Below are 24064 nucleotides of genomic sequence, written 5' to 3'. Positions count from 1 at the left end.
TTCAAACTACTGTGCACTATAAAGATTTGTTGAAAAACTAGGAGCAATGCTGTGTACCAGGTCCTGGGGCCAGTTTTTCAGAACATTTAATTCAATTCAAAATCATCTAGTGTTGATTTATAATAATAATAATAATAATAATAATAATAATAATAATAATAATAATAATTATAATTATAATTATTATTATTATTATTATTATTACAATTATTCATTTATTTTGTATAGCGCTTTTCTCAGTACTCAAAGACACTACATTCCATTAAATAAAAAGTAAAACAAAAGCAAAACAGGTAAAAGTAAAAACAATAATAAAAATAGTTTAAAAGCAAGTTTAAAAAGATGGGTTTTGAGGAAGCATTTGAAGGAGGAGAGTGCGCTGGATTCTTTGATGTGGTTTTGGAGAGTGTTCCAAAGAGTGGGGGCTGCAGAGAAGAAAGCCCGATTCCCCCAGGTCCGGTGTTTAGTCCTGGTGATGGGGACAAGGAGGTTGGCATCAGCTGACTGGAGTTATTACCCCATTCGATTATGTTTGCCCTTCAACTGAAAGGCAGTATTCCAACCAAATGAAAGACATCTAAATATCTTTGTTTTAGCATACAATGCTGTATCGTGACTATTTGAATCAGAATCAGAATTCAGAATCAGAATCAGAATCAGAATTATTTTATTTGCACATACAGGAAATTGACTTGGTGAGGTTGGTGCATGGGACATAAAAAAAACAATATACAAAAACAATATATAAGCAAATATTAACAAAGAAATTACAAAAAAGCAAAATATTAACAAAATAGCAATAACAAATTTACAAAATAGAACAATAAAACAATACACTTTGTAGGCTGTGCGAGGCTAAGTGGCAATTTGGTGCATATTTCATCTCAAAAGTAGGCATGTCATGATTCCACCTGGACAGAGACCACTTCATGAACTCTTTGGCACACAGGTGCATCCTTTTGTTTCTTAAGGACCTTCCTATTTGAGTTGTGTGTTTTCTGTAGCCCAGTGTCGGAGCTTGACACTTGTTAGAGGTCTAGTTCTCTAGTGGTTCTCCAAGTCTTATCCTAGTAGATTCTCTAGTGTCCTAGTTTCCTAGGTTGAGACCTAGTCTTTTATTATTTTTCATTATAAGTTCTTTCCTGTCTACCCTGTGGATTATTATGAGTAAAGTGGCCTTGCCTTTCTACTGCATTCCCTCTCTGGTCTCCTCTCTGCTCCTGAGTCCTACCTCACAAGGGAGGCACCATATCTATGTAGGTGTAAATGTTCTGAGAAATGTGTCCATGGAAAGCCCAAAGGTTGAACACATTCACTTGGAAACAGATAGAGGCTTTAAAAGGTCACATGCAAATTAGCAAAGTCCTCTGTAAAACTTTACAACACAACTGTAAAAGTCCATCAGAGAATTGTGGTGGTTTTAATATTCTTTTGGCTGGCAATTAATGGTTTTGTTAGGCAGCACACTATCATAGATTTTAATAACAGGATATTAGCACAAAGACAAACATCACTTTACTGAAAATAGAACTTTTGGTTTGGATTTCATTCTTTGGATTTTACTGCAAGTCTCTTTCACTTAGCCTATTTGACTGAGTTTTTAAGTCAACTTTGCAGCAATGACACACTGTTCTATCAGCAAGAGAGCAATCTCAGACTGGAGCCCTGTTATAAACAGCAGACTTTCTTTTGTGTGTCTTCCCAGCACTCTCAGGTTCATACTTGAATCTTGTGAACTGCCACTTAGTAAAAATCTCATCTCTAATCATTGTTTTGTTTGCTGGCTATGTTACCATAGGAACCCAACACAATACAACTCATCCAGATGACCCGAAATAGAGCAGCCAGGCAGCCAGTCCCTCCCACCATGAAATCCCATTAGGTTGTTTCTTTTAACTCATTGCTGCTTCAAAATAAAAAGAGAGTTCTCACTATCAGATGATGGGCTCCATGTAGCAGGTAACAACAAGGCTCAATTCAATTGTCAATATGTAAAAATGAATACATGAATCCACCCCTACATGTGAGTATTAAGAAGCTGATGTTATCAAATGAAAAAGTGAGCATACAGCCAAGAATAATGTCTAGATAAGACAAAAATTAGAATTCAGAAGACACTGAGCAAATTATTAACATATTTGTCCTGCCTTTGTAGTTTCATTTACATTGCTAGCAATTGTATACATCAACTGTTATATGCACTGTGAAGGCTAAATGGAATCAGACATCCAAACAGCACAGAGAAACACTTAACAATGTACGTGTGTGTGTGTGTGTGTGTGTGTGTGTGTGTGTGTGTGTGTGTGTGTGTGTGTGTGTGTGTGTGTGTGTGTGTATGTGTATGTATGTGTGTGTGTGTGTGTGTGAGAGAGAGAGAGAGAAACACAGAGAGAGAGAGATTAGAGAAAGTAGAGAAAGTATAGACTATACGTAAAAACAATATATTTATTATAAAAAGACATAAAGTGTGTACAGTACACATGTTTTTCTCCCCTACATATTTGTGTGTGTGTATGTGCACGAGTGTGACACACCACACCATCAGTCACACCCATCACTTAGGATGGTGCATCACCCCCCTCTCTCCTACCAAGGGTTCTCCTCAGACTCTCCAGGCCCCCCTGTCTCCCTGTCCCTGCCCTCCCAGAGATGGCTTTATCAAACACTCCATACACGGTCCTCTCTGAAGTCAGAGCAGTGGAGAGGGAAGAGAGGTCGGATGCACCCCATCATGAGGGTCTTAATCGCCTTCGACGGATCCTGTGAACCCTTTGACGTTCCCTCTGACCAGACCGTAGGGACCATAAAACAGATGGTCAAGGTAATAAAACTGGCTAAGGGACCCTTGTCGTTCTTAGTTCTTTTCTTTATTTGACCGTTGACTTATTTGGACAAAGGAAATCTGCTCTGTTTGAGGAATTGTCCTTGGCATTTAAATGTAATTGTTATTACATTATCTCTGTTATGGCACTGTTTACGGGACACTTGCATACTGTTTCATCACTTTTTCCATTACACCTTAGTCTGTATGGTGTATCCTCCATTTTATCTCTTTATAAGTAAAACACTTTCCATAATGGCTCTGTCAGTGTGGGGCAATTTCTCCATTATAGTTGTGTCTAAATTGGACAGTGATTTGTGATTGCTTGGGACAAGAGCCATTATGGCTTTCTTAGTTTCCAATCCTCTCCCTCCTGCAGGATTACTTCCATGTGCAGCTGTTAGACGACAAGCAGATACAGCACTTCCTAGAACTGAGCTATGCTGGAGCCACCCTGAAGGACAGCTGGGTCCTGACTGACGTGGGTATCACCCCTGGCAGTGACATTCAATGCTTGCTAAAGGTAGACATGCTAGTCTAGCTGTGTCTTCACATGTGTCAGTCATTTCTACAATCAGTGTCTTAGCTGTCAACTGCCCTAAAAGACACAATTTGGGATTTGTTCTGCTGTTCAATTGTCATTTCAATTAATTACACTCACTGAACACTTTATTAGGAACACCTGTACACCTTCTCATGATGGAGGTGGTGTAATGGTGTGGGGAATGTTTTCTTGGCACACTTTGGGCCTGTTAATACCAGTCAATCATCACTTGAATGCCACAGCCTATTTGAGTATTGTTGCTGACCATGTGCATCCCTTTATGGCCACAATTTACCCATCTTCTAATGGCTACTTCCAGCATGATAATGCACCATGTCACAAAGCAAAAGTCGTCTCAAACTGGTTTCATGGTTACAATGAGTTCAGTGTTCTTCAGTGGCCTTCCCAGTCACAGGATCAGAATCCAATAGAACACCTTTGGGATGTGGTAGAAGGGGAGATTCACTACTTGAAAGTGCACCTGAAAAATCTGCAGGAATTGTGGAATGCAATCATGTCATCATGGACCAGAATCTCACAGGAATGTTTCCAACATCTGTTGGAATAAATGCCACAAATAATTGAGGCTGTTTAGAGAGCAAAGGGAGGCCCTACCCAGTATTAGTATAGTGTTCCTAATAAGTGCTCGGTGAGTGGATATACCTGTTGATTCTCAAAGAATATGTCTGTATAAATGCCTTATGAGTTAGTATTTAGTACAACTGTTTAGTACAAACTTATCTCAACCCAAAATCGAAGATTGTTTTACTGCTTTGTTTGTAAACAATGTCATTTCCCCAGCCCCATCTCTCAAACTTCATGCCAAAAGAGTGGCAGACTAGCTGGTTGGCTGAAAAACTAATTAAGGAAACCTTTAATGTTCTTGGTACAAAATTAACAAGTTCTCAGTGGAGGTTATTCTTGAAAGTGAATGTCATAAAGGTTAGATTAATGAATATTTAGGATGTTATGTAACAAAGCATACTAGTGTGGATATACACAGTTGTTGTAAGGAATTCATTTTCTGTTTTGTCACTTTGAAAAGTTGCTTAGTTGATAGCTAAGTTGTCTGTCTGACTCTCTTACTTTCTGCTTGAGTAGAGTTGATGCCTGTACTAGGGTATGGTTACCCAGTGATAGGGCTGGAATGTGGTCTTTGTCTTTGTATGGAACTTTTAGCCTGTCTTGTCGATGGTCGTACCAAAGACCCTTACTACAGTCATAAAAGCTATCCCCATGAAACTGCCCTTTACCTCAGGCTCAACCTCAACAGTGGGCTAGTCTTACGTAAAATAAGTAGAAATTCTATATTGTATTTAATTAATATATAATATATATACACACATCTAAATTATATACCCCAGAATTGGTCCAGTGAAAATACGAGGTAATCACATTTCTGTTTTTTGTTTTTGATTTACCAACCCCGCATGACGAAAGGTTTTTAGCACACCTTTCAATCAAATACAACACAATGAAATACATGTTTTAGCTACAATGTGGCCATTGTCTTACTTCAGGTATCGTTACAATATTACAATATTACTGTTACAATATTCCCCCAGTTTTAGCAACCTTTGCTAAGACTAAGCAGTTTATCCACTTTTCAGACTAAAGACCTATCATAAATTGACATATCGATAATTAAAAGACCTTAGTCTCTCTTATCTCTTGTCTCTGTAAGGAATATGTCCATTTACCCTTCTCCTAGGACCCCTATGGAGGGAATGCACTGCAACGGGTAACTTCACCTCACCACTTTAACTTTCAAGCCTCTCACTTGATTCCCCACCTGAATCTTACTGCTTTTACTTCAGAAGGAACAGAAGCCTGTAGTGCGTGTGTTCAATGCAGTGACAGGGGAAACCCTGTCCGTCATGGGCACCATGTTTCTCCTGAGTGCGTCTGTGGCAAGGCTGAAGTCCCTGGTGTCCCAGCAATGTGGCCTCCCCGTCAGTGCCTTCAGATTGAGCACTCCCCGTGGCCTGCAACTCTACGACTGCAACCGGCTCCACGACTATGCTGTTGAAGTGGGTAAGGCCTGCTGTCTGTCTATAGTCCTCTGCTGTGTGCATTTTCACATTGAAGTGCTTTATAACTGAATCTGCATGAGTGAACTTTATGTTTGTGTTTAATGACTGTGGTAGTTTATCTTACTTTATGCACTGAACTACTGGCTTAGTTTCTTTAAATGTGCTATATTCTTTGTTAATGGCAGCTAGAGGAAAGAATGGTATATATTTGGACCTATATCAGCCCCTCGATCTCTCCTAGGTGCAACACTTCGATTGGACACCTGGGATGGGTGGGCGGCATTCCTCCGAGGCTGCTTCCTGGGACACAAACTGACCGTCCAGCGCCACCTATCAGAGGAAAAACCAGTGATGAGGTCAGAACATGTCCATACCATGCAACTTGTGCCCCTATAACAGTATAACAGTATAACACAGCCCTATTTTCCTCTATGTACTTTACTACTTACTTCCCAAAGGAATTCCCTAAGCCTAATGCAACCCTCCATAGAAGGAGCCATGCCCATTATCTATCTGGTTTTATCAGTACATTTTTCAAACTTTGAATAACGTTTTGGGTTTGGTTGAGAGATGACTTCTATCACTGTTTGTATTATAAGAAGCCAATGGAATCTGTGCTATTCAAGGTTTCAACTGCGGGTGGCACTGTACATAGCTGCCTCTCTGGGCCACCTGGATCTGAGCAGCTGGCTGCTGAAGAGGGGGGCGTGTGCTGAGGAGCCAGTGGGGGTCCACCCCTACCGTGAGTGGTGCCACCAAACGGCCCACCCCGACGTCGCCAAATGCCCCGCCCACGTCGCTGCCGAGTGTGGCCAGCTCCTCATCCTTAAGCTCTTCATCAGCAGCAGTGTTCTCACTCTGATGTGCAGTGACCACAAAGGTCGAGACCTCCTACGCATCGCAGTCTGGCATGGCCACAGGGAGTGTGTGCGCCACCTGGGCACCAAGCTGTGCTCGGTGGTGTCCCTCCTTGGTGTGGCAGTTCCGATGCGGACATATCTCCAGGTAAAGCGCTGGGTCAGGCTGGGTCAGAGGAGGGCAGCGTCCCAACACCACCATGGGCTCAGGGCTCAGTTCAGAACCAGGGTGGGTGACATAGTCCTGGTGGATGGCTTCACCCTCCCCAAGATGTCCACCAAGCCCAGAAGGGGGGAGCTCAAGACAGGTGTGAGGATCGCATCCCAAGCCTCCCAACCTCTGACCTTCATCCACCACCCATCTTATGTATCCCATCTAGCGTCCTTCCTGCCATGCCAAGGTACATCATTGCAACTGCCAAAGCTCCATCCTGTGGACATGAGTGATATCAGAGAGAACAAGAGGGGACATGGAAGAAAGGGAAGTGAGGATAACCACTTGGATGAAGGAAGGGATCAGAACCGTAACCTGTGGAGGAGCAGAGTCCCACTTCCGCCCATTTCCAGAGACACCAATCCTAGACCTCTGTTTATCTCTGCCTCCTCCAACTTCTCCCACATCCTCACCACCTCGCTGGACTCCTTTTCTCGCCACTGCGGCCGTACACCCAGAGAAAACGCCATATACTGCCTTGCCCTGGCTAGGTGAGTTCATACACTACCATGCATGTATACAGTTCTCAGACGTACTAGAGGAATCTCTGACAGTCAAAAAGATTAGGTCTTTTAGAATGGGTGTCAATACTCTTTTGTTATCACTTTCATGGATTTTTTGTAAAACAATGTTGCCAGCTTCATTGGGTTCAACAGTCCTGGCATAGGGCATAGGACGTAGGAAGCTTCTTTAGGAAACACAATTCCATATTTACCCACACCATTGACAGTATAAATATTTTGTCAGTCCATGAATTTGATGACTGTGTCTACATTATATTATCTCTCTCATAGTGCCTTCACAGAGAGACCATGGCTGCAGCAGCTGGACATAGCTCGCACCCTGGCCAGGAGGAATGTCCAGAATATGGGGTACAATCCTGAGGTGTTCTACCCTAACCAAAAGCTGTTCCCCAACTAGGAAGAAGTCATACACTGTGACCATGATGAGGCTTTGGACCTGCCGATGCCTGAAACACCAGAGACGATGAACAATCTTTCCTTCTAGAATTTTCTTCTAATACATTTTTCACTGTATTTTACTTTCCTCTTCCAAAAATATGTATTCACCTTAAGAGACAACTGACTTTCAAGGAAAATATGTCAAAGGGAGGGATCTTTTCAAATATATTTGATTCCAATCAATCACAAAGTAAGATTTATTGCCAAAGAAATTGCCAAACCTTGAACCAATATATCCCTTGAGAAAATAGCCTTATCAAGTGATAAGCATGGCTAGTGTATATTAAATGGATTTGACAATCTGTTAACAGATATGATTTGCACTGTGTTCTGAGTAGCAGATGTGTTGGCATTGTTGGCTATGCTATCTTCTATAATGCAAGAGGATGTCCTCTTGGTCTAATGGTAGATGCTAGGATCTTCTGCATTAGACTTTCTTTGAATCCTACCTGTTACATTTACAAGTTTAAATCAAGAGGGTATTTTTTTATAACAAAAAATAATTAGCCTCATTGACTGACTATTTCTAGTGGCCACTTGCAAATAGAAATATGTTATTATTGTATATACTGTATCTGTATTGTTGAGACATTAATTTCATGATGGTGATTGTACTGTATGTGTTTGACAAGGGTCAAATTGCAGACCCACTTCCTAACTCAGCTTATCACCAGCCTTGTCCATAGATACTCACTTATTGATGTAATAAGACGAAGGCCCATGGTGCTGTGCTGCTGCAGTCTATTTGGGTACAACATTTTTGTGAATTGAAAGAAATAAAAAAAGGGATAACCTTTGACCAAAATACCACAATGCATGCATTTATGTAAAAAAACAATGAATTCAAAGAAGGTGGATAGGCCTGAGGGTAAAAAGGCAAAGAAAATCCAGCTGATCCACCATCACAGATGATGGGATAAGTCTCTGCCCCATGGTCTCTGCCCCATGGTCGCTGCATTGATGAGGGTGCACATACACGGTGCAAGTGTGCCACCTACTGTACAGAATTATGACAAGCTCCAATGATTTAACTTCAAGCTAACAAATGCCTGCACAAAGGTCAGTTGAGAGAGTTCACAATGAAATAAATGTTGTAGTGTAACCTTTGACTCAGTACTCCATTATCTCATTATATTCCTTCATTGGACCATGACTCTCTTATTCAAATCTATCATAGGCAAGCCTATAGAAGTAACTGTATCATAGTGCTGCAGTTCTTCAGAAGCTTTCTGACTACTCTGAAGGCCCCCTGTCCCTCAGGTTCTCTTGGCCAAATGATAAATGCTTTGGTCTTACATGTGGGAGACCCAGGATCAAACCATGTCACTGGCCACTTCAAGCAGAGTCTGACCCCAAGACTGTCTGCAAGCCAAAGGCTCTGTGGCTCAGTTGGTAGAGCATGGCGCTAACAACGCTTAGGTTATGGGTTTGATTCCTGCTGGGACCATATATACTGAAATGTATGCACTCGCTTTGGATAAAAGCGTCAGCTAAATAGCATATATATATACTCATGGTGAAGTCTTCAACCCACTGCATGATTGCACACTCATGCTAGGCATACACCAACTGAGATAGGGTGGGAGAGAAGACAAGCAGTTAGCAGTCCTTCCCTTTTGGTTTCAAATACCTTGTGTATCTCATAGAGTTTATTTGAAATTCAACAACTAGAAACACATGTCCAACACCTTCCGTGGCCACAATAAGTATGACTGCTTTTGCAAGTCACTTTGGAGCACGTTGTTATGGCAACCCCATGACGATGCTTTATCTCGCATCTCGCGAGGATGAAAATTAAGGCGTGTCGTCGGCTGCTACATTTACCGCCAGTCGGTAGCCACGGACAAAATAGTGCGCTCTGTTGGGACATGTCAGGTAGTTTCAGCTGTCAAGACGCGCGTGTGCTTGACTTTGAGACAACAGAGAGTTTGGAGGAGTGCAGGCACAGTTGCAGCTTTGCGGGGGGTTGGTCTTTCCAGGGCACAAGGTGTGTAGCGCGCCTGCTACTTGCGAGAATTGCAAACTACAAACAGCCAGCAGTGCCGGTGATCTAGCGTGTGGAATGGCAGCTCCCCGGCCAATAAAAGGTATTCTGAAGAACAAGAACAGTGGGGCAAGCGTGAAATTGGGCCCCGAAGTGCCAGTGGAGACTCCCGAACAACCGGCGATTGGACCTCTGGAGGACGACCAACAGTGAGTAGCTCTAGCTTCTCATTTAGCAAGCAAGTGGTGTTTCCTGGATGACAACTTTATGGGCTAGCAAGCAAGGTAGCTAGCTGACGTAGCTAGCAATGTGTCAGACTCATGTATAGTAACACACACGCATAACAGTTAGCTACTAGCTCCACGGCACTCTGTGTCTGGCTGTAAAGCTACTGCTAGCTTGCTCTCCAGACTGTTATCTACCTTATTAGTCTTACTACCCGAGATTACCATGGACATGGAGGCTAGGTTGCTAGCTTTTTAACTTGTCAGCCGCGAGAAGTTTATCCAGATATTTGCTCATGTTATTATTTGTAACGTTCCCTTCTCTACCTAGCTAGCTTATGTTGGCATACGAGATATAGTTGGGTTGTGAGCCAGCAAACTCGACCAAATGACCAAACTTGGTCAAAACTACACTCCAGTTTTCCACACATGGCTACAAACAGGGTGGAGAAATGTCAATAAGGTGAACTATACATATTCTGTCACACAGCTGTCTAGTTTTAACAGGCAATGGATAAAAGTGGAAACTGGATTGTACTCTCTGGAGTGCCATCATTAGAGAGGCACAGTATCTTCCCAACTACCATCACTGCAGACTTCCACATCCCGAGCTGTCATGGCATATTAACACCAAGGCCTTCGAGTTGTCAGAACTGTAGTAAAGGGGTTTTTGAGTTTCTGCCTAGAGGCAGGCATATCTGATGCGTTGATCTCATGTATTATGGCACTTTCCCCGCAGTGGCAAGATGAGATGATCTCAGGATGGAGCCCCTGCAAAGTCACTGTGCTCCAGTTTCTGAGCGCCACTTCAGTCTCCTCTCCATCCACTGCAAACAGGGTGATATGGCTAGCACAATTTGACATTGAACTTTCAGCCCCTCCCTAGTAATTTCAACTCTTAAGTTATTCAAATGAATCCAACTTACTAAACCGTTAGGGTCTGAGTGAAGTATGTACAGTGCCAATATGATGTGAAGAACTTCAAGTGGATAAAGATAAAATGTGTCCCAGTAATAGTTATGACAGTGCTAGACTACATAGCCTGTGAGACTGATTGCTCTACTGTGTGAAAATAGGCCATACAAGGATGGCAGTGATTAGTGAAATACATTCCCAGCAGTCTTCTGTGTTTATACCGAAATAGTTTCTGTAAGAAGTAGGAAAAAAGGTCTCCTGAAGGATTCTCTGTGCAGCCAAGCACCAAATCTACTGGGATGATATGAGCAGGGCTGACTGCTGTAGCCTACTCCTTTCATTCAGGCCATGCCCTGAGCAACCAGCCCCCCCCCCCCCAAACACACACACACACACACACACACTCAACTTCAACATTCAGGCAGCAGCATGTTGTCTCTCCTGTCCTCTCCTCACAAACTCTCATGTGGCACGAAACCCCACACGGTTTATGTCTGGTCATGAGTTAATCTCACTTTCAGTTAAAGCTCTTTCCAAAATTTTAGCCATGGTCATCTGTTAAATCCAGTGTCACTTTCAGTAATTTCTTTCTTATGCATTGATTGATGGTTACAGTGATTGGGATTATGAAAGCATATTTTGTAGTATTTTTATAGACCAGTTTTTTGACCTTACACTGACTGTGATGACTTACAAAATTGAGTTACGCAATGCATTTTTATGCCAGTTAAATTATAACACAGCATGCTATTGTTATGTAGAAACTAGCCACTGCCACACAATGGATGCACTGTATCCCTCATCTTATGCCACCTGTCTGCACAAATGTTATTTGGCTCTCCTACCTCAAGGTTATCCTACCTCACTCAGTAAACTATGTAAGAAAAGTAACCCCAGGAGCTTAATTGAATCTGTTCAGTTCAACAACAGTGGGATTTGCCCCTGTGTTTTGAAATGCAGGTTCTCATTATTTAGCCTAAGTCTGGCATTGTTTTCGAAAACAGTGCCTTCATTGTACTTGAAGACATTCCAAAATCTAAAAGTTTTGCCATTGCTTGTGGGATAGAAATGGCCCAGGCCTCCAATTAATTATACAGCACCAAAGAGATATCCTGGACCAGCTTTCCAAATATCCGGAGAGCTGCCACAAAGCCGTTGTCCACCCTGCACCTGGTTCTAAACAATCACAACTTCCTACCATGGAGAGTTCTAGAAAGAATCCAGATTCTGTTTGACAGAAAGGCCTAGCTTTAGTGTGCCATGACCAATACAAGTTCTGTCACAGAAAATTCTGAAAATACAGTAGTCTGGGCAGTTTAATTAATTAGGCCATTTGGTTTGCTGTACCTCCTCACACCCTCCCTCCGTCTGTCCCTTATCAGTCAACATTGATCCACGTGCCTCAAGCACAATCATTCATTATTAATTTTAGTGAATGACTTTTAACTGAGGCACACACATGCCTCCATGAAACTCAATCTCTCCTCGACTGTGATGGGTGGGTTTACTGACATGCATTGAATTTCTACGACTCTTCATACTGTTGGGAAAGACATCATCGTCTCTGCTACCCCTTCCAGATCAAATGGGCACTTCAGTCCCTTGATGTTAGGGGGGATCCAACCATGAAACCAAGCTGTTTATTTCAAAGATGATTTCTCAACATGACTGGATTTCATTAGAGCTTTCCCCCCATATCTCTATCAGAACATGAGGCCGTATTGCCTTTGGTGTGTCCCAACCCAACACAACTGCAGAGCATCGACCACCAGAGCTCTATCACTGCCTGTAGGCTTACATATGCTACCTCATAGCATAGCATACTACCTCTCGTGTCATCGCTCACTCCATTGAATGAAATAGTTTGTTTGTGTGGGATGTACCCAGCTGTTGGCCTACCAAGAGATGCGGACTGCACACACAGAAGGGGAGAGCGACTTAATTCTTGTATGAGTGCGTTTTATACCTGCAGAGGTGGTTATGTCATCGACATTCCATTATGGTTTCTGTAACATTTTGTTCAGATTTAGTCTCAGTAAGGTCTTGAGTGGATTTGCACGGCTGTGTACTGTAAATCAGGACAGACTGGCTGTGCCTGGGATGGGGTTGTGTAACTGTCCCTCACTCTCGCACGCACGCATGCACGCACACGCGCACACACACACACACACACACACACACACACAGACAGTCAGAGAAGGGACACACCACTGACTTGTCAACACTACTAACATCCACAGACCGACAAGACTCTCTTCTGGCCAAGATGCAGACACGCTTGCCTCTGCTTTAGAAATTGGGTCTCTTGATACAAGGAGACCTAAAATAATAGTGTGTTGTCTTCTGTCATAACCAAATAGAATTTCTGACTAGAATCCCGAAGTGATAATTTTCGCATGAAACGATGCTTTTAGAGTGAGGCTACCTCAGCTAACCTGAGCAGTATTGCATCCAATAATGTGCCATGAGGCACAGCAGGACAGGGCACTTCCCTATTGATTTAGCCCTGTGCCATCAACAGCAAACCTGCTGTGCGCCTGACTTGTTGTGTGTGTGTGTGTGTGTGTGTGTTGGAGTTTCTGCAGGATTACTGCAGCAGGGAGTGGATTTATTGCTCTCTCCCATGATACTAGGCCTCTCTCCATAAACACGTCCGGCGGCTGCTTTATGACAGGAGGGGAGGGGAGGGTGAGGAGAGGCAGTTTAACGGCTGTATTTGGCATTATCCCCGAATCCAAACCGAGCGATCATAGAGGATGCCTGCTCCAGCCAGAGCCCAAAGGAGCCCAGGATTTGTATCTGGGTCTCATTTGTCTCAAAATACATTTTACTGTTGCTTTACCTGAGCAGTCTGCTTCTGCTTTAAAGTGTTTGGTCCCTTTCCCCAGAAAGTAATCTTGGTGTGCTCATATTGTTTAAAGAGAGACTACAGTCTGAGTCCATTGACCTCATTCTCACCCGAAGGATAAGAATGGCCACTCACTCAATCCCCCACAGTTTCTATTCTATTTGAAAGGTGAGGGCAACGTCATGTCCCGAACGATGAATAATTTAATTGCCGAGAGAACCTAGATCCTTTTTATTTGATTGCAGCGCTGTGTTGTTTGTGTTCCCAAAATACATGATGTGAGGGAAAACTGGGGCACAGTCCTAGATTAAGTCTGCCTTGTCTCCTGGGTAATATCTGTGTTCATTTGAGTACCGAGGCCCAAAACGGGCACCCTGAGCTCTCCTCTCTGGACCCATTCTTTCAGGAAGAAGTCACAGAAATGGGACGAGATGAACATCCTGGCCACATACCACCCTGCAGATAAGGACTATGGGTTAATGAAGATCGACGAGCCCAGCACACCCTACAACAGGTGAGTTGTTGGTTAGGGTTAACCCTCTACAATATAAAGCACTTTGAGGCCTAGTGAAACTACATGTGATAGTAGTAGTCCTAATTGGATAAGGACAGTATGGAAAGCGAAGATGTTTTTCGACCCATCAAATTGCAATTACCATACAATCATTCTGACAGCAGGGACGGGCATGAGCGATGGAAGGGCAGGTGCTTTTTCCCCCAAAAAAGGCACAACTGGGCAGAGGGGGGGCTTGGGGGGCGAAGCGTTGTCTCACAGACTAATTTTAATTTGAGTGAAATCTTTGTTTCCTAAAATTCTATCATCTTGAGTCTGCAAATTGGAGAGAGTCTGTCCACCTCTTCAGATGAGGCCTTGTTCCGATAGGGTAGCTCAGTCCCCGTTAAGCAACTTAGTGTGGACATGTGTCTGAGTGAGTTTCTGCCCTGTCTGCACGAAGCACGTAACCCAATCTGCCCGAGCACAGCAGAGAAGGTCACCCTATGACAAACTATCTCTCTCTGTCTCTCAGGATGGTGGGGGACGAGGATGACGAAGGAGCGCTGAGCGACTCAGACGGTAACGCGGTGCCCACCGTGGATGACCTCGCGTCCAAGTAAGAACCATCCCTGGGGAGGAGTGGGAGGGAGCGAGGGAGGACCAAAGTTCTGTCTCCTCAAAAATTATAGTTTTTAAGGTTATTTATGAAGTCATTAGGCTGTGATGTAACTCTGGCACATGAACTAATCAGATTATATCCACAGCATTTTAAGACGGAGGACATTTTTTGGGGTCGGGGGGGGGGGGGGGGGTGGCGGCGGAGGCGGCGGCGGCGGCGGCATCTTAACAGTGTCTTCACTTCACTTTTTCCACATTTTGTTGTGTTCTGGACTCAATTTAAAATGGATTAAATTAAAAGAATTTGCCATCAATCCACACACAATACCCCAGAATGACAAAGTGAAAACAGATTTTTTTTAAATTTCAGTAAATCTATTAATATTGAAATACAGAAATACCTCATGTACATACAGTACCAGTCAAAAGTTTGGACACACCTTCCCATTCAATGGTTTTTCTTTATTTTTTTTATTATTTTCTACATTGTAGATTAATATTGAAGACATCAAAACTATGAAGGAACACACATGGAATTATGTAGTAAACAAAAAAGTGTTAAACAAACCAGAATATGTTTTATATTTTAGATTCTTCAAAGTAGCCACCTTTTGCTTTGATGACAGCTTTGCATACTCTTGGCAAGGTGTGTCCAAACCTTTAACTGGTACTCTAAGTATTCAGACCCTTTGCTATGACACTCTTAAAATGAGCTAAAATGAAAAAATGTCATCAACAAATCACTCAATAATTCTTTTGTGGATTGATGACAAATTCTTTTAATTTAATCCATTTTAAATTGAGTCAAAATGTGGAAAAAGTGAAGGAGTCTGAATATTTGGATATAAGGGAGTTCACCACCATACTCAGTAGTGTCTAGATATCAACAATTTTAGGTCATGATATAAGGTAATTTGATGTTTTGTGTAACTAATACAATGTTGAAATTAGATCTCTTTTGGGGAAATTGCATGGTCACTTACATATTTTTGAGGCCTTACTTGCCTTAGTTAGTCTTCTTTCTCCCTAGTTGAGTTTACCGTATACTGTAGAGGTGAACCTGCGGGTCAATCTCAACTCTGCCGAAAAAAGATAGGAATCCCACCAGTTCCATTTGATCAAAAGAGAAGCCATTTTTCCCTGAGGATCAGGTGAAATACTCTCACTTACAATCCAGATAAACTGCTCCCCAAACACAAACAGTGCCTGGTGTGAGTGTGTGTACAGTAACTGATACAGTCAGTGTTTATTTACCCTTATCCCCTATGACTTGGCTATGGTAACACTCCAGAGACTGGACAGAGTAGAAGAGCTAGCGTACAGGCTAGCATACGTTAGCCATGGTGTGGAGCAGATGCTCTGCCACAGCCTCAAGGCAAAACCCACCGAGGCAGAAATCTGTCACATGTACCGCACAGGGTATACAGACACACAGCAGGAAGTCAAAAGAGCGAACAGCAGCTACCTACGCACAGCCGTGCGTGTACGTGTAGAAGTGTGTCTGAAAGTGTGCTTGTTCACTCACAAGATGTTCATCTCAGTGTTCGTTGTCCGTACTACAGACGGTAGTGCACTACTGCACTGTGTAAGTAGAATAGAGTGTACAGTATGTGTGTCAGTGAGCCTGATAGTGCACGTGTGTGAGAATTCGAGGCCAGTGAGTGTCCTTGGGTGTCTCTCCACTTTCGTGGACGAGGATGTCTATCCCCATGTCGACTACTCTGCCCCCAATGTGCGCACACAACCGTCTCTCATCCTCTGCCCCACAGCAGCATCACTGATAGACACAATGCGATGGAGCATGTTGGCTATACATCCTGTAATGGTGCTGTGATGGATCTCTACCCGGTAATTTATGCCCAGTGAAACGGTTCAGATCGATAAATGCCGTTCCAATGCATCCCATCAACCTACAACCAGGGGAGTGAGGACAATGTGAGGTGATTACTGGGCTGGATCAGTTCAGCCTGTCCAGCCCTCCTAGAAATACAGACCTCCAATCTCTGCTGACCTCAACCAGACAGTGTGTGTGTGTGTGTGTGTGTGTGTATACACTGTAAATATAAAATGATCCCTAGCTGCAAAACCTGGCTAAACACCGTCTGAAATGATGTTCTACATCATGCTGCCCAGAAATGATTTCTTCTCTCGTCGGAGCTCAATCTATATTTGACGTCACTTGATTTACAACACTACACAATAGATGCTTTATGACTTTTTTGCTGTCTAGGTCTTTTGTACGCTTAAGATATTTGATTTTCCAACAAGTCCGAAGTCCATATTGAAACGACCATGCCCGCAGCCTTTGAACACACTTAAAGCACTGTCATCATAGTCATATTGTTTGTGAAGTCACGGCTACAAGGCAATATAGCACTCTGAAAGCTCTCGGGTTAAAAGAGGAAGGCTGTTTTAAGTGTTGAAGAAAGGAATGTTTTAATGTTCAGTGTCTGCCTCCATCAAAGGCTCAGTGCTGTGGGGTTGGACAGCAGTGAGTGAATGAGTGAAGAGCCTCATCTGCTCCAGGCCTGTAACTCTATCTGCTGCCATTGTTTACTTCGACACAGAGTGCACTCCATTCTCCCCTCCTGTCTTGGAGGGCTGCTGGCTGCTGCCTGACCTCTCACTTCCTTCATTCCTCCCTGCTCTCCCTGACACACATACACACCAGAGTTTTCTGTCTTTACTTTCATCTCACTCCTCTTCTCTCTTGCTTTCACTCATTCTCCCCACCCTCCATGAAACTCTCTCTCTTACCGTCCTTCTCTGCTCCCTCTGTCATGCTGTTCCTGCCCTAAGCTCTCCTGCCTCCCTAGAGAACAATCTTTTCTCCAGGGCCTATGTATTTTCTGCTCCTGCCCCTTGGCGGCCATTTGCCAAGTGTATCTGGACCAGCAAAAAGTTTGCTGACAAACTGCTATGCTCATCTTCTCCCAGACTAATACTAGGAGACTAGATTATAGAGACACAAGAATGTGAAGGGATAACATGGATTTATTGGATCATTGTTTCTCACAGTCGGGTGCCTTTGTAAACAACCAGATTCCGTTGCAATGTCCTAAACTTGACCTTGGTTGTAGGATGTTAAGTCAGGGAGTAAAATGTTTGTGAACTGGGAGTTTGCCAAGAGGGGCAGAGTTTGCCATGAGCGGCAAGGAAATTAGCGAATTAGCAAGGCACTGACTGAGCAGAGAGAGTGTGAATCTGACCTGCCCCAGGGTATGCCGGTGTAGTACATTATTCTGTAACTTCAGTTCACCATACTAAAGGGCACATCTGCTTCCTCCACACACATTCACTCACTCACTCACTCTCTCGCTTGCTCTCTGTCTTTCTAACTCTCACTCTCTGTTTCCTTCTTTCGTTCTCTCTGTCTCTTTCCCACTCACTCAATACTTTTCTCTCTTTCCCAGGCTGGCGGCGGCAGAGGGAACAGAACCGCGCTTCATGAGGGAGGAGGAAGAGGAGGAGAGCAGTGAGGAGGAGGAGGAGGAGCTGACCCCAGAGGATCAAGGTGGGTTGTGTGTGTCTCATCTCATGTTGGTTGTACTCTCACTGAGCTTTGAACCTTCTCCCCTCCTCCCCTCTGTCCCCTCTCTCTCTGTTAAGCCGTGTCAAGCCTGTGTGCTCTGATACCGATTCTCTCAATTCAGTGCCCACAAGCGTGGCTGGGACTCGCTCATTCCAGTTGAATCGTGTCCATTTTGGCTCCAGATTCACATCAGTCTCCCCCCTTCCTATATTTTCTATCTCAGCAGTGCAGGGCAAAGCAAGAACCCAACATGTCAATTCTCACCAAATAACCACCATCCTGAAATTATGTACCACACCTTGATATTGACCGTACCTTAGTGTTAATGTCATGCCATGACCTCACAAAAACATGCTAATATGCAGATACTTGAAAAGACCTGTTTAAAAGTACTTGAGATGTATCTAGATATTCATTAAACATAGTATGTAAATTGATTACTCTGTGGTATCCTGCTCCACAGGTACTCACTTACTCTCTGCCCCTGCGCTCCACTTTTACTCATTTAGAATACAGAGCTGGTACTGAGGCCCTGTTGTATTTGAGTGACCTGGGTTTGAAGAATTTATATTCCCTCAGTAATAATCCAGCATAGTGATGCCCATCCAGGCGAACAGGCAGAACAGTCACTTTGCTCCAATCCTTTTTTTTTTGTATACAGCTGACCAGTTTGTTTTTATACTGCAAATACCTGAAGAGTCAGTCTATAAATGTACATATTAGGTGTCACGTAATATATGACTACATACTCTGACAAGTCTATCCTTTCGTATAACAAGGAATACAATTGAAATTGAAACACAGTGGAATGATCTTGATATCCAGTAACACAACCAAAATACAGCTACTTCTCTCACAGGCACTCTGTGGAACTGTACTGTAACGTGACATCACAAAGCCCCAGGACATTCGTCTCCAAATTTGAAATCTGTGTCACATCCTTTTCCACCTCATTTCCATGTAATTATCTCCCTCAAGGTTGTAGCTTGGCTCAAATGTTATTGTTTACTAAAAAAAGCTTTGTCAGCTGCCGCATCTTGTATGCGTCTGTTGCAAGCTAGTTTTGAAATTGCTTTTATGTTTTAAGCCCTTGGATTGGAAAGCAGATTTTACTGTATTTTTATCTTAGATCCTTGTCCTTCAAGTGAGATTAGATTCACCAGAACTGTCTAACCAACGTTTTCATAAAAAGTGTATGATTGACATGTTAGTCCTTGAAACTGTGCATGAGGACGCAAGTGTAATAAGTCTCTCCCTCCCTTTCAACTAAATCTCTAGCTTTCGATCGCTGCATCTGAGCCTCCCTAAGGTAGCACTATACAGTATTTATTGGTCTGTCCCATCCCAGGAGACAGTGTAAATCATTGAGTTGTGGCTTCCCTGGGCCTTCTACATAGCCCCTCTATATTTTATTATTATCTCTCCTCTCAGCGAAAAAGAAGCAGTTTCAAATGATGAGGAAGATGCATTACAACGAAGGCCTCAACATCAGGATGGCTCGGCAACTCATAGCTAACGAGCTGGAGGAAGAAGAGGACGAGGACGAAGAAATGAGGGACGACACAGAAACGGAGGACATCAGTGTAGACCCCCCGCATGATGGTAAGAGGTGGGAAAATGTACAAGGGAACTGAAATTAAGGAGTCATCTTGGGTCATACTGATGAGAGGAAATGAGAAATACTCAACTTGGTTTGTCTTAATAGACTTGCACCCAGGGCATATGCATTGAAATGTCTAGAATAGCACCCTGTCTCTGGGATGGTTAGATTGTCCAAGCTGCGCACAGAAGGTTACTGCCCTTTAACCCTTTAATGTCAGATCAAATCGTCCTTTAATGTCAGTGGTCAAATAGTCCTCAGCCAAGGACTGATGTGGTGTGTTCATGAAAGGTTGAAGGTCTAAATACTGGTCTCAACAGCAACACTGTTGACAATTGATAAGACGCAGACCGATTAAGTGACAGCTGTTTCCTCTGCCTAGTGTTTCTCTGTGTTGATTGAATGCACCTTAGACTTACTGTATAATCACTCATGCAAATCTCACATCTCCTTTCTCTTTCTCTTTGGATCATAGCTGATTCCCTGGACTCCTAGAGGAATCTGCCCATCTCTGTACCCCGTGTCTCGGCTCATAAAACATTTAAAAGACACACTTAGCTATGTGTTAAAGTGCTGGGACATAGAGCAGACACTGCTGCTTCATGACCTTCCCTTGAAAACCCTGTTCAAATGTGTGTGTGTTATCCCAGAAACACTGCAATGCAAAGCATATCGACCCTGCCGGTTGCTTCTTCTGTTGCCAAGAGTCCCTGTCTGACTGTCGTCACTCAAAGCAATCTTAAGGAGCGAGACCTAAAGACTTAAAACGGACTGTTATCAGTATTGACTCCCTCACCCCCTGCTCACTTGCTCACCAGCCTGTCTGTCTGCAGAGCTTCAGCTCCCTAACCCCTGAAGGAAACTGTTGGAAACCCCCACAGCCTCAAACAGCATCATCCCTTGAACTTCTAAGGAGTTGAGGAAATGGAGGTGGCAATGATGGTGGTTGAGGGTTAAAATCATATTCTCTCGCTTATTTGTGTTCTTCCACACCCATATACCTGTTTACCAACTACCACAAACTTCATTTGTGAAATAGGAACCTTTGAGCCAGCTGCTGTTTGTTTTTGTTTCTATGTTTTCTTCTCTGTGCCCCTCCCTACATCTCTTACCCTGATGGTGAACCTGACTTATCAGGTTACAGTGCCTATAGAAAGTCATCATACCCTGTGAAATCTTTACCTTTTGTCACATTACACCCTGGAAATTAAAATACATCAAATCTAACTTTTTTGAGCTGTATGTACACATTATAACGCTCATCATCAAAGTGAAAATAAATTTAACAATTCTGGACAATTATTAAAAATTAATTAGTGAAATACCTGGTTTGGTTAAGTGATCAGCCCCTTAGAGTATACTATTATAAACTTGCTCAGGTGCAACCAATCAAGTTCCAGATCAAACACCAGGCTAATTGCCCCCCACCTGACATCAATTGTAGTGGTTTTAATTACTTCAGAATAAAACCAGCTGTTTCTTAAGGATTCCACTACTAGAAGTGCATGGTTCTGCAAAAGAATTCACCATGGTTGGAAAAGTACTTTCAAAAGGCCTCCGGGATGAAGTACAAGTTAGGTGAAGGAAGGCACAAGTTAGGTGAAGCCTACAAAAAAAACCTACACCTTGCCTAGATCAGGCCGTCCATTCAAACTGGATGACCGAACCAGGAGGACATTGATCAGAGAAGCTACCAAGAGGCCAAAGGCAACTTTGAAGGCTGGGACTGGTCTGTCTGTGCATGTGACAACAATCTCACAAGCTTAACACAAAGCTGGCCTGTATGGCAGGGTAGCAAGAAAGAAGCATTTTCTGAAAAAGTGCCACAGTCAGTCTCGTTTGTGCTATGCAAAAACACACCTGGAAGATTCTGTTGCCATGTGGAAAAGGGTTTTATGGTCAGACGAGAAAAGATTGAACTTTTTGGACTGAACTCCAAGCGCTATGTTTGGCGAAAACCAAACACAGCACACCACCAAAAACACACCATACCTACTGTGAAGCATGGTGGTGGCAACATTATGTTGTGGGGATGTTTCTCTTCAGCTGGGACTGGGCAATTGGTCAGGATTGAAGGTAAAATGGATGCTGCCAAGTACACCCATATTCTTGAGGACAACCTGCGTCCGTCTGCTAGACAGCTGAAGATGGGCAGGTCATTCACCTTCCAACACGACAACCATCCTAAACATACCGCCAAAAGAACAACGCAGTGGCTTAAGGATAGAAAGGTGAATGTCCTTGAGTGGCCAAGTCAGAGCCCTGACTTAAATCCGATAGAAAATCTGTGGATGGACTTGAAGAGAGCAGTCCATTGCCGCTCACCACAGAATTTGACTGAACTCGAACAATTCCGCAAGGAAGAATGGGCAAATATTCTCCAATCTAGGTGTGCAAAGCTAGTAGAGACATATCCAAACAGATTGATGGCTGTAATTGCAGCAAAAGGTGCTTCTACAAAGTATTAAATCAGGGGACTGATGACTTTTCCAAACCTGTTATTCTTGTATTTCATTTTTTATAAATTTTCAGAACTGTCACCTTTTTTTTTATTAGTTTGATGTATGGCTAAATTTGAACATAATGCTGGAAAAAGTTTTTTTTTAAATGACTTTTGATTTCAGGCTGTACGACAAATATAGTAACTATTTCAAAGGGGTATGATGACTTTCTATAGGCACTGTATGTAAACAGACTTAGTCAAGTCAGCAGTCTCCCATGATTCATAAGATAACTAGTGCCCCCAAGGTGACCACCACCTGCCCCACATATGCAATGAATAAGACTAACTACGCAATAACTTACTAGTAGAAACCGAGAACACCATTTACTCGCATACAATAAAATGTATTTGATATATATTTATTATCTAGTGCACTGATACTAAATATGTAGAACACAACAACAGTCTAAGAGTATGTAATTTCTCTATTTACCAGAAAATAACATGCACATGGTCAGGTTTCCCCCTTTATTGTTTTTGATGGACCCCATACATGCATGGCTGCTAAAGCCCTGTGGTTATTTACATTAGCACAAACAACATGTTTGCTCACAAAGTGAATGAGAGGGACAGATATACGTACTACTGATAGGCAGGACTCTTGCACAATGTCAATAATGCTACTGACTCCTATCCTACAGTAGGCTTATGGGGGCTAATGGCTGCATGAATGGCAAGAATTCTGGGGTTTTATGTTGATATTATACCCTTGCTGTCTTAGGAAGGGTATGGTGTTGTAGCATGCCATTTATAAGTAACAATTGACCCTTTTTGATTTTGTTATCTTCAACCAGTTGTCAGAAGGAGTGATATGTGAGCAACCAAGACACAAGTTACTGTGTATTATTTAAGTATCTGCTCTATAATATACTTGAATCATAGCACCTCTATCTATAGGCCTACGTAATGAGTTGAACAGCAGCTGCTTCCTTCGAGAACCACTGTCCTCCCATGGTCAATTTAGTCTTTTTTATAAAGTAAAAAAAAAAAAAAAAGATTGCGTCCCGCACTTCCTAAAAGAGAGGGCAGAGTTGTAAGCAAAGTTATCTAAATTGATTGTGTATTTGTTTGAGCACATGAAAAGAAAATACACATTTGTCTCATTTGGACATTTCGAGATGATGATGATTTAATTTTAACTCTTGGCACTAATATATAGATAAACACAGAATTGTGGGGTATGTGTGTATTTTGAGACAGCAGCTGTATGTCTTCACAGATTGTAACTTTCCCTTTCATTTCACCTGTCTGACTCTGAATTGTCATGTAGGTGTTTTATTGGCCTCTTGCCCTTATAATCACAAAAGCTTAGTGCTGGATCTCTTTGAATATAGCCCCACCCCAAGGAAGTGGCAATTCAAATACTGTACTTATCCCATTCTCTGGCTTGGTCTTTATTTTTATAATCTATTGTGTGAATAATAAGGGAATTACACATTGCAAAAAAAAGTGTATTTACTTGTAAAAAAAATTAAATAATAATTTTAGTCAATTGATTTGTCCAGTGTTTTGGGACTAAAGACACAAAGGATCAAGTTGTCTGTGAATCGACTAAAATGAAATAAACCTGGGGTGGTTCTTACCGGGCAAATGTGCCTATCTTATGTATTTATGTACATGTGTGTAAATTAATAGCCTATGCTCATATTCTTCCCTTTGCAGTTCATTGGCTTAGATCCACTACTGGTTTCTTGTTGTGATTAATTTCTACCATGTTTAATTTCTTTTTCAGGGCACAATCATGTCTGTCCCAAAAATAATGTAACTCCATGATTTGTGTGTTTTTGTATCTTAAATTTGCATGTTCTTAGTTATAAGGATATGTGTATTTTTGTCTCCCATTATTAAATGATGCCGTTATGCTCAGTTTTTCCTTGAGCCTTTTGTGTTTACAGCTTAACGCCAACACTGCA

At 42.6% G+C, this 24064-nt stretch overlaps 2 protein-coding genes across 2 annotated transcripts; both read left to right on the top strand.

Moving 5' to 3' along the window:
• Positions 1–2731: 2731 nt before the first annotated feature.
• On the top strand, positions 2732–7446 carry LOC310805622 (protein ANKUB1-like; the record flags this gene model as incomplete). Its single annotated transcript, XM_083671388.1, has 6 exons — positions 2732–2821; positions 3201–3344; positions 5183–5399; positions 5640–5754; positions 6025–6960; positions 7264–7446. The coding sequence occupies 6 exons, from the start codon at positions 2732–2734 to the stop codon at positions 7388–7390; spliced, it is 1629 nt and encodes a 542-aa protein (XP_083527514.1). The 3' UTR covers positions 7391–7446.
• A 1861-nt stretch (positions 7447–9307) lies between these two features.
• Positions 9308–24013, top strand: ppp1r2 (protein phosphatase 1, regulatory (inhibitor) subunit 2). The gene is made up of 6 exons (XM_083671881.1): positions 9308–9624; positions 13809–13916; positions 14431–14514; positions 17930–18030; positions 19480–19650; positions 20124–24013. The coding sequence occupies exons 1-6, from the start codon at positions 9494–9496 to the stop codon at positions 20141–20143; spliced, it is 615 nt and encodes a 204-aa protein (XP_083528007.1). The 5' UTR covers positions 9308–9493; the 3' UTR covers positions 20144–24013.
• The last annotated feature ends 51 nt before the right edge of the window (positions 24014–24064 follow it).

Source organism: Argentina silus, assembly GCF_951799395.1.
Source record: "Argentina silus genome assembly, chromosome: 6".
NCBI classification, from domain to species: Eukaryota; Metazoa; Chordata; class Actinopteri; order Argentiniformes; family Argentinidae; genus Argentina; species Argentina silus.
This window is presented reverse-complemented; position numbering and strand designations above follow the sequence as displayed.

Excerpts from the sequence above, each read along its gene's own strand:
- ppp1r2 (XM_083671881.1), top strand. The coding sequence starts at position 9,494 with ATGGCAGCTCCCCGGCCAATAAAAGGTATTCTGAAGAACAAGAACAGT. Across the intron at positions 13,917-14,430 it reads CCCAGCACACCCTACAACAG|GATGGTGGGGGACGAGGATG; the intron begins GTGAGTTGTTGG and ends TCTGTCTCTCAG. Across the intron at positions 19,651-20,123 it reads TGTAGACCCCCCGCATGATG|CTGATTCCCTGGACTCCTAG; the intron begins GTAAGAGGTGGG and ends TTTGGATCATAG.